At 37.9% G+C, this 16,166-nt stretch overlaps 1 protein-coding gene across 3 annotated transcripts; it reads right to left on the minus strand.

Moving 5' to 3' along the window:
- Positions 1 to 942: 942 nt before the first annotated feature.
- On the minus strand, positions 943 to 10,828 carry LOC139140292 (uncharacterized). 3 transcript variants are annotated; one of them, XM_070709441.1, is made up of 6 exons: positions 10,731 to 10,828; positions 6,764 to 6,865; positions 6,594 to 6,621; positions 2,471 to 2,629; positions 2,014 to 2,204; positions 943 to 1,325 (listed from the first exon to the last, which is right to left on the minus strand). In XM_070709441.1, the coding sequence occupies exons 2-6, from the start codon at positions 6,821 to 6,823 to the stop codon at positions 1,188 to 1,190; spliced, it is 576 nt and encodes a 191-aa protein (XP_070565542.1). In that variant the 5' UTR covers positions 6,824 to 6,865; positions 10,731 to 10,828; the 3' UTR covers positions 943 to 1,187. The 3 variants fall into 3 exon arrangements, 2 of the variants coding, with proteins under 2 accessions (XP_070565542.1, XP_070565541.1); XM_070709440.1 differs by lacking the exon at positions 10,731 to 10,828 and adding an exon at positions 8,500 to 8,524; XR_011553973.1 differs by lacking the exons at positions 6,594 to 6,621; positions 10,731 to 10,828 and adding an exon at positions 8,500 to 8,931.
- Positions 10,829 to 16,166: the final 5,338 nt, after the last annotated feature.

A 16,166-nucleotide genomic window follows, 5' to 3' on the forward strand; every position in this document is an offset into this window, starting at 1 on the left:
TCCTTGCACAGCCGTTTCTCTCCATGACAAAAACAGAATGAACTTTGTGAAGTACACGATTGACATGTCATACCTACTTATCACGTACAGGAATTCCAACTGCTCACGACACAATAGAAGGCTTATCGTCAACCTCTCTGATTTGATCTAAACAAAGGACCGGACAGGCTTTATCTTATCAATATCGATAAGGCACTCAGTTTCGGTTTTGTTACATCATTGCTATTTCTGCACATCACTTTGAACGGAACAACATTCTTTCTTACTCATTACCCCTCTACTACAGACCTAGTTTAAGAAATTAGAGTCAAGACTCTTGTGGACAACTGTTTGCGACGGGGAATATGCTTATGCAGATATCGCCATTTGATGTTTGTATCTCGCAGATGAGTGTACGGGACTATGGAAGTATTTCTTCTTCATAGCCCTCTATACTCTGCTTTTATCGAGCAAAACTACAAACACTTTAGTGTTAGAAAAACTAGTCACTTGCTCAAATTGTTATTCACAGGGAATGTTTATCTTCCGTCTGTCTGTTGTTCGCTCATCTGTCTGAAGGTTCAATATCTCAAAGATGGCTTACTGTATTGGAATGAAATAAACTCGGACATATTGGTGCACTTCAAAGAATTCTTCATATGTCGGCGTCTCTGGCCTGTACGATTGTGAAGTCTGAAGGTAAAAGTTGTTTTAAGTGGCGGTGACCAATTGGAGCAGAATTGCTGACTTCATCTGCTGTACATGAAGGGTACCGCATGTGTAAGGTCACATGTGGTGATCTTATTTCTGCATCTGTTTCCATTAAACGATTCAATATGGCTGCCAAGGAGTCGTTCTGTAACACATTATTTTGTATTTCAGGCCACTGCTAAGACGTGTCTACCACATGTGTCCAACATTTTTACCGTTATACTATCTGACAAATATATTCATGTCGATATGTTTTTCATACCATTTAGAGTAGTTTTATTTACAAAAAAGATGTGTAGATATTTCTCACCTACAAGGATACATGTATATGTGTAAATGGTCAAATGGTGCATCTTCTTCTTTCTACGTGAGAGATTACTTGGCCCCCATAGTTTTCATGATCAGTTTAATTGCAATGACAACATTCATGAGACCTGTATCTGCACAATTTAAATGATCTCAGCCTATTAGTGTAAATGAAAGTACAGCCGCATTCATCAATTTACAGCAATCAAGCGGTTCCTCCTTTTAACCTCGATGGCTAGGTCAGGTGCAAGTTCCAAGAGATCACAAACCACCTTAATTAATGACAACAGCTCATCGTCTTTATCGCTTGATGCAGTATCCAGGAAAGCCTAATGTAAGTGATAACGGTAAGGAAACGTTAACGTATGACAAATTTCGCTACATTCAAATATTTTCAGATTCACGACATGATGCTAGCTTTGATATATGATTAGGTAACTTATGATTAGTAATTTACTTCTTACACGTGAAAGCATAGACAGCAGAGGGGGAAGACGGACGCGTCTCTGCGGCAAAGATCAAAGAGAATTGAAATATGCAGTGGCTGACCTTTGTTGCTAACGGTGGCGCTGTACAGTGGAGCCCCTAAGTTAATTATCATAATTTAGCGTAATCCGCCATCTTGGATTGTAAGTCTCTTGAAAAAAACGTGTGTTATTCATGCAGCAGCAATTTCTCTCATGATTCAGAATTCTCTTTGACTCTGAAGAACCCTGTTCTTCTCCCCTTTACTGTCTATGGTGAAAGCAAGAAATGGAGAACTAGAAGTAGTAATTGCAACGAAACTGTCCGTTTTGCAGTCTGTTTATGGAAATAACCGAGCGTTGAGCAGGATTTCGATTACCAACGACAAGCTACTTCTATTACACACTAACTAATGGTCTTGTGGGAGAGTCAAAATGACTCATGGACAAAACAAAATTATTTGCCATTTAATTTAAACACACCAGAATAGCTTTCAATGATGATAGCATGTCAACGTAAAAATGTTTAGGACTGACTTATTATTTAACTTACCAGTGCCTTATATTCAAGATGAAGGATTCCAAAAGTTGTTGTGATGAGCAAGAGAACAAACGACCAACACTTTGTGTCGCCTGTAGCTACACCGACACATAGACCAATCGGCGCAAGGAATGAGGGTTGGAGAGTCCAAAATAAGGCTCGTTTAAAGCCCATACCTGCATCCGACATGACACGGTAATAACCTGTGTGTGGAAAATGATGAATCCCTTCAGCAAAAAAAAAAGGTTTATACTGAGAGAAAAGTTATATCCTGTGAAACAATTAACGGTTATGTCACTCGTCAGCTGTGCATTGTAATAATATCATTGTCATTATCAAGTCTACCGTGCTTGATTTTAACCTCGTTTATATTAGCGTTAGAATAAACCCACAATCCTACAATTGAGAAGGGTGGCGAACACTGGAAAGATGATTTATAAGGTAATGAACAAAGGTCATCTCTTCTTACATATTTCAAGCGGTGTAAGCCAAAGTGTTTCCATCGACATCAATGCGAGCATAGCCGTTGCCCCATCAAGTTGACTGAGGATTCCTACAGCCATGCCACTAACGAAGTTGCAAATAAGGCACATGATGAGTACGTACCAAACGCCATCAGGAAGACTATCTAGAGTAACAAATCAAGAAATTGCAAAAGCATTGCAAGTATAACGAAATTGCATTCTCTATACATTGTAGTCGATTATCGGTCAAAAACTGATTGGTTACTAATCGAATTGCACTTCAAAAATAAAAGCATCTTGTGCAAAGTAGAGCACAGACAAAACAGTGAAAAAAGACATGTGTAAACGAATTACCAGAGACGCAGTAGGGAGAAATGTATGATAGTCGAAAAACAGTCTAAATATTATACCTAATACGTTTGTCACCATCGACGAGGCGTGAATTGGTCACTTTTACACACTTGTTACATACGCGCTAGTTTCAAAGCCATGGACGTTTGTCTGTTTCATCAAATCCCTCCCACAAGAGTTACTTTTTGTGGGAAGGGGCTGTGCGCGTACTGTCTGCTCCTTACAGCCGATTTCTTGACTGATTTCTGCGACCAACTATGCATCGTTCCATCTATAACTATTCGATTTCTGCGACTAATCTAACTGAATTCTGAATGCGCCTACTACCATTGAGAAACAATGACTTTGGTTTCATTTACCCCAAAATGATTAATGTTATGTGCCGATGGATACATTTTGTAAATTGATTAAGGTAGAATGCACCTCGGAGATAAATACAATAACATTTCTTTTCTGGTCTACCACTTATGGGGCTTCATTTTAAAGCTCTTGGCGTAAGAAAACTTTTCACAGTCTTAGTTTTTCGAAAATCGAAAATTGTATCTTTCTCCATAGAGTTAACACAGGGATGGCGGCTATTTTGAATTTCAAATATTGGTAAATTTTGGTTAATTTTTTTCTCTAGTCCCAAAATTGTCACGGTGATCCCCAATTTCTGTTCTTGATTTTGAAAGTGAATAGTTAAAATATTCCTTGAGGAAAATTTTAGCCAAAATTTAAAGTTTTTGAGGCGCATACCACCTTAAACTCTATGTACCCGTCGCAGTATAATTTAGAGAAATTATACCATTGATTATCGAAGGGCATGTTGCTGAATATGTGTTTGTATTTACTGCCCGCAAGACGACAATGCTTCCTTGTTTTACGATGTATTACAGCGAGGGATATAATGTGGCGGGTTACGACAAAGAAATACGACCAATACAAGACCCAATTATTAAACATGGCTGAGTTTCAGTTTATGACAGACGGCTACCTTCATTATATGGCACCAAAATGGACTACACTCAAAAGGCGGCATTCACAAACGTGAATCGTGATTGGAATCTTGATTCGTTTTAGATCTCCCTCAATGTCCTCAAAACATTCCAAATCCCACCCTTTACAAAAAAGTTCAAATCCCCCTCCGAGAAAACGAAATTTATGGAAGATATCTCTTTAAATTACATCATTAACAATTATAGAATTGCTTTCTGTACAGTGTGTGTTGACAAGCTGCATATTTGGAGGTAGGGCGTGGTTTAGGGAATATTAACAAGACATAATAATCGACCCAAACATAAACAGTACTTTCAAAATGTTACAGTCACTGTCTCTTTAAAAATGTTTAACTGTGATTCCTGCTTTAATGCTGCCGAATCTTCCAAGATCAGTACTCTTTCACAAGGTATGACTTTATTTTTCAATACGAGGCAATGCTTACGGAGCAAACAACCCTGTGAAGGCCCTGACACAACCCTGTAACACAGGTTTCTGACAACAAAGACGGTAAACAATACAGTTTGAACAGATTGAATGCACCGCTGTGAGCTGTATACAATACGCTGTACCACATGTATTACCTCTGGTATATGACTATGAACATTCAATACTACACAGATGTCTGAAAAGTTTGCTTTTCTTGTACCTATAATCATTATTGCTGTAAGTCTCACAGGAACATGTGAGTGCTACAAGCACCCGTGGATTTTCTGTTGTGTATACTGGGGCACAATGACCTCAATTAGATGGAAAGTTGCTGGCAAAATTGTGCATTTCAATCACTTATATGCTGTGATAATGTTAAAGTAGCTGTATTTTTATTATGTTAATCTTATTGCAATTGTTGTAACTATGCATCGTTCCATCTACAACTATTCAATTTCTGCGAATAATCAAACTGAATTCTGAATGCACCTACTATCATTGAGAAACAATGACTTTGGTTTCATTTACCCCTAAATGATTAATGTTATGTGCGGGGGAGGTTTTTTATAAATTGGTTAACTTTTTTTCTCTAGTCCCATAATTGGAACGGTAATTCCCCCCCCCCCCACGATTTTTGTGTTTGATTTTGAAAAAGAATACTTAAAATATTCCTTGAGGATAATTTGATCAAAAGTTTAACCCTTTCACTTTCACTTTCGGGGCGCATACTACCTTACACTCTGCGTACACGTCGCAGGTTAATTTACAGAAATCGTACCATTAATGATCAAAGAGAATGTTGCTGATTGGGTGTTTGTACTTACAAGCGAGGGATGCAATGCATTGCGGGTTAAGTCCCAGAAATACGACAAATATAAGAACAAATCATCAAACATGGCTTAGTTTCTGTTTATGACACGACGTACATTAAACAGCTCCCTTCTTTACATGGCAGCAAAATGGACTACACTCAAGAGGCTGCATTCACAAATACTTGGCCCGCTGGAGGACTCGTGATTGGAATCTCAATTCGTTTAGGATCACCCTCAATGTCCTCAAAGCATTTCAAATCCCACCCTTTACAAAAAATTTCAAATCCCCTCCGAGAAAACGAAATTTATGGAAGATATCTCTTTAAATTACATCATTAACAATTATAGAATTGCTTTCTGTAAAGTGTGTGTTGACAAGCTGCATATTTGGAGGTATGGCGTGGTTTAGGAAATATTAACAAGACACAGTAATCGACCCAAACATAAACAGTACTTTCAACTGTTACAGTCACTGTCTCTTTAAAAATGTTTAACTGTGATTCCTGCTTTACTGCTGCCGAATCTTCCAAGATCAGTACTTTTTCACAAGGTACGACTTAATTTTTCAATACAAGGCAATGCTTACGGAGCAAACAACAAAATAGTTTGACCTCTGTCATGGACCCTGTGAAGACCCTGACACAATCCTGTAACACGGGTTTCTGTCAACAAAGACGGTAAACAATTAAGTTTTTAACAAACTCAATGTACTGCCATGAGGACTTTCAAGACGAATGCAATGCTCTGTACCACATGTAGTAACCTCTAGTACAAGGCTATTATAAGGAACATTCAATACTATACAGTTGTTTGAAAAGTTTGCTTTCCTTGTACCTATAAGCATTATTGCTGTAAGTCTTCCAGGGCATGTTGCAACGTCTTCAGCCGCTTGAAAACACAGCTTGTGTTAAGTTTGCTGGACATTTGCACTGTTGAGAATGACGTCTCTATCCCCTATTACGAGGTCTGCTTGTGGTTTTTCTTATAAAATTTAAGCTTTATTCATGCTATTGTGGTTTTATTCCAAAACAAGAGTCAAAAAATGCTATAAAATTATTCTAGATTTTTTAAACTTGTCATTTACATTAGAGCTCTTTGATGACATAACAACGTTATTCAAGATTCATTTTTATTGAATTACCTACGAAACTTTAGATTCTGAAAAAAATTATAAGGAGCCAAAATATTTTCAGATTCCACCCTATACCGAGTGAAAACTATTCAAATACCCCTCTACTACCCAAGAACTTTAAAATTCCTTCGAATTTCATCAGACCCACCCACCTACCCAGTATTATTGGTGAATACAGCATATTTCGACGACTTTCTCAGACAACAAAAGAAAGACGATCAACAAAATGCAGTTAAAGTGCAATCCTGCAATAGAAATCTATGAACCTTAATGAGTATTCAACTACAGAATATCAAATATGCTGAAGCACAGCGAAATGAAACTCTTCCACAAAGTGCATATTTTCTCAACATCGCCAGCTTTCGCGAATTCTGTCAAAGAATGCAGTTCAACCACCACAACCATTAAAACACTAATATCACTTACAATTTCTCTCTCCATGGCGTTGTCCTCTCTGTAAGAAATTGACGAATTCAAAAGTTTACAACGATATTTTGTACAATTGCCTGTGTCAACAATATCATTGTCATTTGAACCGTTTTCTCCATGTTTCTGTCCGATCTTATCAATAGCCACTGCAATTAACGTTTACCTACCAGAGCTCCACGCCGCCTATAAAAGAGGTGCAGGAAGAATGCCAGCGTTGCAAACCCCATATGATGTCAAGTTTCCTAGGGCTTTCAGACTTCATGTACGACCTAGAATAAACATTGAAGCTAGGTGAAATCCCATTTGTGGTGCGGTATTAGCTAATTCCATTGATCTGCATATAGAAATGCAGGGAGATGTTGTCATTTTCTTAAAAAGTTCTCCAAAAGCTTAATACAAACTGTTTTAAAAAGTGGTTTCGTCATGCTAGATTTCAGGACAAAGTGGCAAAAATTATTAGTTGCTTTACCATTAACACAGACAAATAGAAAGATAGACTAGCAACGGGTCTTGTTCAAGGTGTGGAGTGGTTACGTAACCCCTCCATGTACGCCTCGCCTCAGGCAATTCTCGACTCTCTTTTCCGGAAAGTGGCGACCATGCACCCTCTGGATTTTCGCCAATTTTTAAGTCAAAGTATGTTCTGCAAAGTTCGCGTTGTTGTCGTCGTGCAATGCTGCGCGGAATTGGGGGAAAGTTTTGAGCTTCGGGGAGATGAGTTTTACCATTTTAACAATTCTTCTCACATTTTTATGAATATATAATGAGTGTGTTTGAAACAAATTTGAAAGTTTTTTATCAATATTGTCAGATTTACTCAATGGTTTACGGTCAGTCAAATTGTCTTGTAAATGTTCGTCATGGGAGGAAGTGTTTATGAAACTGCTGGCGTGTTATGTTTTGATTGGCGTGAAGCAGTGTTTCTGCCCGGAGAGCACACAAAGTAAGTATGGTTGCTACGCGACTGGCAGCACGATGCCATCTCGTCCTACTTTTCACATAATCTCGTGCAATTAACAACCACGAACGAGGTCTCCAAAAAGGCTAACACCTGTGAAGCTCATTTTAATATGAAAAGGGCATAGTTTATCGAAATGACGTGCCGCGTTGCTAGTCTGTCTTTCTATTTGTCTGTGCCATTTAGAAACACGATGACTCCGTAGTTTTACGGAGTGCTTTTGATAAATGTACCATTATTCGTTTTCATTGCTTTGGTAGCTACTCAAGTGTTCCTTTCTACGTCTGACAGTTATTTGTAAAGGAATGTTTATGAAATCTACACTGAAAGAAAATTGTTATGACTCACTCATGGTCGATTCCATCCCCTTTTTAAGAATGAAATGAACGTGATGTGGGCTGTATAAATCGGAGAGCACGGTGCATTTTTACGAAATGTACCCAAAACAGTGAAATGGGGACCCATATTTTTTTTCTAATTGCTTGAATGGAATGTCTTCTAAGTTATTTCAACAATGTCGAGTTGCGCCGGAGAAAAAACAAGCAGTATACATCAATTACAAATTTTGTAAGCCAAACTTTGATGTAGCAATTGTAATTCAATTATACGCTGCAAAAACAATAGGCAATTGCCAAAGGCGTGGGATGGTTCGTAGCAAAATCCTTGGCTTAGATTTGGTCAGACTCAGCATTGAGTAATTGTTCGCACATAATAGAGGGACGACATCGCTGTTTGCTTTTATAACCATTGTCCATTATTTCAGAAGTCAGCTGTGGTGTCAAGAACCTTTAAATAAATCAGAGGGTGGGGCGCCAAATCATACATAACAATAAAGAAAACAATGACGCAATGGCCCGTACACGCCAGAAATATACGCTGACGAACTGACTGCTTCTACATAGTTACTTGTAAGTTTGCGTCAAACACAAAGTGTACAAAAATTACCTGTATAACAAGCCGTCAGTCTTTTCAAAGCAACAGAAAACGTACCTTCGTTTTCCCACTACCCACTGGCTGTACTACTTTCTGATTCCGCATGTGTATGATTGCGCACGCGTATCAGCCAAACCATGTACGGAAGCCAGCCTTGCGCATGATTCGCCGTCAAGGAAGGAGAAATCTTCACACTAGTTTCCGATCGCACGGAAAGTTTACAGCTTTTTACTCTAGTGGTGGTTTTAATGACCTAAAACAGTACCCTCGATCACGAAGGATAAACAATTCTCAGAAAGATTTCGAATTCTATTTTTTAGCTGCCAAGGCTTGCGACAATGATGCCAATTGTGTACACTAAAGAATTATTTCAAGCACTATACATATCCGCAACAATGCAATGTAGACTTCTTCTTCGACGATAAATGCGTGAGGGGAAATTTGCTTGTAACACCTTTCAGCGAAATGCCTGACCTTTACAGCTTTTTACTCTAGTGGTGGTTTTAATGACCTAAAACAGTACCCTCGATCACGAAGGATAAAAAATTCTCAGAAAGATTTCGAATTCTATTTTTTAACTGCTGAGTCTAGGGACAATCATTCCAATTGCGCACACTTAATAATTATTTCTACCACTATACATATTCTCAACAATGCAATGTTGACTTCTTCTTCGACGATAAATGAGTAAAGGGAATTTTGCTTGTAATACCTTTCAGCGAAATGCCTGGACAAAACGCAACCGAGAGTTCCTGTCTTTGTGAATGTTGAACTGCGCTGTTCCGATCAAAGGTTACAATCAATCATAGCGAGTGCCGAATGTCTAAAGTTTAAACACTGCACCACTAAACACGAAACTATGTCGGTCGTTTACCTGAACCTTTGCGTGTTGAAGATGTATGAATGGGTACAACAGTTCACTGGTCTGCCGTAAAAAATGAAAAGATGGAAATAGATTAACAATGGTAAGGGAGGGGCGCCGTTCTTTCCTTTTGGTCAAGTGCCAGATTTCGCCAACGCGATTTAAAATCTCATGCATGGAGTATTGCACTGGCGAAGTAGGGCTTTCATATCACATTCAGTATTCATAAATTGGCAATTGCGCTCGCCATTCATATTACATTTGTCTTACTAATCGTGCTGCAGTAGTAATGATGCAATAGTTAATTTAGTGGACACAGAAAGTGTTATTCATTTATCATCAGTAACTAGGAAGAGGGTCAGGGTTGTGCAACTAGCCGGAGGCCAACGGTAATTAAAGATATACAGTCTCCTGTAATCTAAATATGCCCATATATGGTCAAAGGGGCGTTCCTTTCAATCAAAATGCCCATGCGAGGGCGCTGTTTTTAAAAAGCGGCCACCCGCTTAAAATCTGTGATTGGTTAGATTTTCTCTTTCCATGGTAACTGTGGCAAAATTGGAGCAGGTGACAGTATACCGTTAACCAAGCGACGCCCACACTGACCTGCACGGAGAAATGTGTCAACGTTCGCAACAGCGCAGACAAAATATCGGGTAAGGGCTGCTAGGTGGCGCAACGGTTAAAACTAGAGAACAAGCAAAGCCGGCCATTCTAATCTATATTTAGTCGTCGAAAATGTATATACCGACTGACCAGGAATATGTAGATAACTTTTCTCAGTTGCTATGATGGTGCTTGTAATTGTTCATTATCTATTAATTTTTTTATAGACCAATGAGGTCGGTGAGCTTTGATCTAACTGGATACGACTTCAACTCATCATTTATTTCATATTAAATTGTATGTATCGGCGAGGTTTCAGAGACATTTGTAAGATTAATGAAGTAATTATTCTATATGTGTCGACATTTAAACGGAACCCAGATATGCAATACGTCAGTCCTTCCGCCATAGCGGCGTTGTGAATCCAAAGTTGACGTCAGTGCCCATTCGTTCTGTATACAGTGAGTAAGTCCTTACACATACATGTGATTTCATAATTCTGTCACAAAACAGAAACATTCACGGAACCCTACAGCTTATTGAACGTGACACTTTACAGATACGGTGGATTGTAATTTGTGTACATAAAGTATAGTTACTTGAGACTATTGTGAATCGGCAAAGTAAACAGATGTACAGTTTCGATAATACCGTAAAGGTATACATACACACGGTCCCTCCACACAGTAGTATATAGGAGTGGAGAGATTCGATTCCGTCAATTATAACACAAGGCGGCTATTTAGCAACGAGTTATTGTTGACGTAGTACTTACATGATATAGACCACTTTCAATACAACCACCGATGACGTCATGATTCATGAATATATGACCGATTGTTATACGTGCAGTTCTACTCGGGTACATTTCTCTGCAAGGGCGTCACATGTGAGGCTAAAGGCTACATGTTAAAGGTCATAGAAGCTCTTGAAACCTGGAACTACTTTACGTTGCACGATGGGGATATCGATCTACCTATCATTAATAAGACTGAGGAGTGTCCATGATGACATGATATGTTTATGATGACCTTGGAGTTGCCTTGTGTATTGTCCTCGACGCTACGCTTCTCGGATAATACCCCTGATTTACGATATACTTCGGCATAAATCCAGATATTTTCAAAATAACCTTATATTATTGTCACCTCTATATATTTGTGAAAGCATAAAGTTCGGTTTACTGCAGAAAGTGTGTGTGTCGTCACCACGTTGATCATACTAAAAATAGCGTAACTCCTATATTCAAGATCTCTCCTGGTCACTTGTGTGGTTCACTATCACGACAAGGCCGCTTTCAAACAAGCTGAACTTACATCTTTGGGTTCACTTTCATTGTTTAAGAATTTAAGAACTTGACAGTAACATTGACTAGATTCTAATAAATCTGCTGGTTAATTAGTTTCATAAGTTGTAGAGTGAAGTGATCATTAATTGAACAACAGTATAGCTTGAGACTTCCCATGTTCATTTGCCTGTTGTGACAATACCTCTTTTAACATAACTAAGGATACATTGAACTTTGTGACAAATTAAAGTATTCTAACCTCTTATCATGTGTATTTAGTCTTTACCTGTCACGACACAAATAATCTTATCGGCTGAGGATTATATCTCAAAAGCGTCAGCAAGTTTTGGTTTCGTACAGTCATCTGTATTTTTGTAACTATGGATTAAGAACATTGTTATATACGGCTTATTTACAGCTGCCATATAACAACGAGGTGTAGTGACAAGCATAACAGTACAACCAGTCGCCATATTGATTATTATTTTTATGCTGGCTTAGGGAGCCTTAATCACTTACGGCGGGGGAGGTAACTCACAAAAATGATAATACAATGACAGACAAAAGACGCAGTGTCGTCAGGAAGCCTATCTGGATCATGAAAAGGAGAATTCAACAAAACGATTAATTTTATGTACAATTAATTAAGTAAAGGGGTGAGCAGATAGAACATCAAGTTAGTGAGATGGAACTATACGAGGGAGACATGGGGAAGTTATTGAACGGGTTTTTATATACTTTGAGATAAATTTTACTGATAACCCTTCAGCTTCCGTTATTTACAAAAATATAATAAATGAGAGGTTGTATCCCATAAATACGACAATTTTAAGGGCCACGCAACAACACACGGCTTAAGTTTACATTTCTATACCACAAATTAAAGAGCATCTCGCCACCTAAAATTACACCCAAAACGAACTACACTGCTGGTTCAACAATTTTCTCATGTTGGTATTTCAACGCATGAAGGCTACAAAACGCAGCACAATGTTACCTTTCATTTCACAATCTACGAATAGAAAAACACATCTGTATGCATACCTAAGCCCACAATCACTGCAGAATGACAAATTGTTGGAAGCAAAGGGAAAAGGAAACATCTCCTCAAAGAACACATTTTCTCAACATCCCAAACTTGCCCAATATGTTTCGCAAGAAGAGCGATTTAACGGCAGAAAGCTATAAAAGCCGATACTACTTACAATTTCTCTCCATTATACCTTCAGGGCGTTCTCCTCTCTATGACAAAGTGATGAATTCAAAACATTACAACAATATTTCAACAGTTTCGCATGTCAGCAGTATTTCGAACGGCTTCTACATTCTGCCTCTTCAGTAATAACAAATTAATTCTTATCAGCGTTAGCCAAAATTTACCTACCAAAGCTCCACGGAGCTTGTAGAATAGAAAAGAGAAGAACGCCGGCGTTGCCAATCCCATCGCACTGTGATGTGATGGCAGCTTTGAAACTTATACTACCTGGAATAAACATTAAGTCACAACTTGAGTGTTATTGGTAGTCAAAGAGTGCTTTTGTAAGTCCTGGCATTTAAGGTTACTGTGTGGAGTATTTTAGAAGAAATTGTTAGCTCGTAACATCTCGTTGGTTGTTGAAACAACGTTCATACGCGTAAGAAGAATGGGTGACGATATATAAGAGACCGACTGTGAGCCACACTTCGACGCCTTACAAATAATACTCGGATTGTATTTTGACCGATTGTAAAAGGACTTGGAAGATTATACTATGGGGTGAAACTTAGCATTGAGCAACAGTTCTACTCGGAAATGGGACAAAATCGCTGTCCTTTTTAAGAACGTCGTTGATTATTTTGTATCATGAGAACAGTCAGTTATATATTAAAACTGTTACTGTAAAATAAAACAAGAGGTGCGACGAAAAAGGCACACCTGCAACCAGGCTACGTAGATGAGAAATTGTAAACAATGACGCAGCTCTCGTAAATGCCAAAAATACACCTAATAGCGAAGATTATACAGCAGTGAAATTATATTTTATTCATAATTCATGATCCATTTTTCACTCATAATAATTCATAATCAATAATAATTTATTTTATAGTTCATATTAGTCAAATTGGTCTCTCATGACGGTGACAACACGCAAAATAGTACAATGGACCCGTCATGTTGATGCGTCGGCGCTAGAACCAGTACCAAGTGAACACATAATAAATGCCAGGTGTTCGTGTCGTGTAGCATACAGTTTTCATTGTGCTTGACTTAACACAACAAAAACCTGCCAGTAACCCGTTAATTTCACTGTACTGGTACATTTCAGGGCAAGACGGGCCACTATACACTTGCCGAGGCAAAATGTTGATAAGATCATAATGTTTTACTTAAATCATAGTAAAATGACTTCAGAGTAAAAAAAATACATGCGCATGATAACCCCTATTTCCCGGAATATCTTTGTACGCTGAATTGCTTTCCTTGGGGTTGACATTTTTGAATATCAAATAGACACCCCTCTCCAGTTCAGTGTTTATTTGGACGCTTTGTGTTATTTTTTTCTTATTTCAGATGACACACTCTTAAGGTTTGCCAACACAAAGTTGAGACTTGAGTGAGATTCGATCACATTGGAAGACGCGTTTACCATTCAACACCGCCCTCACGCGTCGATTCGTGGAAAACCCTTTGATCGTGATAAAACTGACCAACGACCGGTGCTTATGAACTCTTGACTTCCACCTATCTGCTATCTGACCTCACGGCACCTGCATGTCTCATTTTTGGCAAAGTTAAAGTTGAAGTGAGACCAAATTAATTTACAAGAAATCGAGTACTTTGAACTATTTTCAACTTCTTCTGAAATAGTCCGTGGGCTGGAGGGCCCCACCGTGCACACCCCCCCCCCCCTCACATCTCTACCCCATGGGTATTTTTTGTTCTTTAGGACCTGCTGAACAAGAAAAAAGATGTCAACATCGGATATTTTGAGATGCACTACCTATCTGGGCTGGTTTTTGATTTGCATGTACCGCGAAAATGGCGAAAAATGGGTAGCGGTAGGGGGTACTATATCCTCCCCTACATTAAGTAAATTAGCATGAAATAACACAAACCTTGCATATTTTGGAAAGCTCAGATACTGTTCTATATGAGAAACACCAACTTTAGCAAAATAAATTTGTATATTTATAGAATAGGACGACTTTAAAATGAATTTTTATGACAATTTTGAATTTTTTACCCGAATTACCATGTAACAATTTTGATTTACATTTTATGAAGCAAAATTTTGACAGCTTTTTGTGTTTACATTATTTATTTCTACATATTAAACAAGAAAATAAGTGTTAACATTGGATATTTAACAATACACTACTTCTCTGGAGTCAATTTTAAATTGCGTACATCGGTATGGGGTGCCCAAAAGCTGGGGGTAGAGGTACCACATTCTTTCCCTGATGAAGTAAACTGGCTTGAAATACCATATACCTTATAGTTTTAGAAAGCTTAGACACGAGGCTTTCTAAAATGCATAAGTTTCTAGCAAAAAAATATGACGTCATAGAATTGAATGATGTTAAATCAATTTCTTCTGGTTATTCAGTATTTTTAACCGGAAGAAAATATGATACATATGGTTTCCTTCCAATGAAGCAAATCAAATGGACTTATGGATGTTATTTACTTATTGCAATATACTAAAGAAAATAAATGTCAAAATTGGGTATTTTCCATGCAGTAATGTCTCTAGTCACTAAACTTACCAGTTTTGCCATACTGGTTCATCGTGAATGAGCGTTTTATTGGTATGCAATGAACTAATGCACAGCTATAAAAATAAGAATTTAAAACACGCCCATGTAGTCCTATTATCATTTTCTCCTTAAAGTAATATAAAGTGTTGATGACTGTCAATTTTTATTTATATACTTTTAAAATATTTTTCTATAAAATAATTTTGATAAGACGTATTTAGAAAATTTTCTATGCCTCCTTGTCTTCCTGATCCAGCAAGCATTACTGATTCAATTAGGCCATGGGTCCGAGGGGGCGTCTACCTGCACTTCGCCCCACAGGGTAACAAACCTGTATTTTACAGAAGCCTTCGGATCCAAAGAATTCGAAATGGAATTTTAACAGAAAAAATATAGACTCTCAATAGCTGGTACGGTCATGTTTTGAAATGTACCTGAAAATCACGATTTTGCGGCCCACGTACATTTTTGTCAAATTTGTCTTCTTGTAAGTCATCTGCTGAGCTTACTCTTGAAATGTGTACTGTGCATTTGTATCATTGACAAATGACTTTCAATCTGGACTTTGATTCAAAATTATTGTATTTATGTCTACAGGCTTTGTTGACAAGCGGAATATGGCATGTTACAGCATATTGTAGTGAGACAGCAATAAACTGTATTGCATAGAATATTGAAAACATTATCATAACAGTTGCACCTTCTGTCCCGCTGCAAGGTCTACTTGTTGTTTTTTATTATGAAAATTCAGTAGCATTTACACTAGTAGATGTTCGAAACAAAAGTCTTGAAATGCGAGAAAATGGTTCCAAATTTTTTAAAATTACTATCACTGACATCAGATCGTGGATGACATAAGGCTGTTATAAATTTTTAATTGAATTACCTACTAGACTATCAAATCTGAAATTGCGAAAAAGATATAAAACAAAAATACTTTAAGACTCCCTTAAACCAAGAGCAAAACATTTAAGTCCACCTCCACTACCCCGGGAATTTTCAACCCACCCTCTGAATTCCTCCACCCCCACATCCCCCAGTATTTGTTGAATGTAGCTTAATCATAATTTGCTATTCCCCAGTAAACTAAGTTTACTGGGGAGCAGGGTCGATAGACGTTGATCTAACAGAGTATGACTTCAATTTATCATGTGCTTCTTATAGAATTGTATCAATGAGGCACCA

This window comes from Ptychodera flava, chromosome 9 (genome assembly GCF_041260155.1).
Source record: "Ptychodera flava strain L36383 chromosome 9, AS_Pfla_20210202, whole genome shotgun sequence".
NCBI classification, from domain to species: domain Eukaryota; kingdom Metazoa; phylum Hemichordata; class Enteropneusta; family Ptychoderidae; genus Ptychodera; species Ptychodera flava.

Coding starts and splice junctions, on each gene's coding strand:
- LOC139140292 (XM_070709441.1), bottom strand. CDS start 6,823: ATGGGGTTTGCAACGCTGGCATTCTTCCTGCACCTCTTTTATAGGCGG. Junction 6,622..6,763: donor ATAGGCGGCGTGGAGCTCTG/GTAGGTAAACGT, acceptor AATTTCTTACAG/AGAGGACAACGCCATGGAGA. Junction 2,205..2,470: donor GCTTACACCGCTTGAAATAT/GTAAGAAGAGAT, acceptor TTCCACACACAG/GTTATTACCGTGTCATGTCG.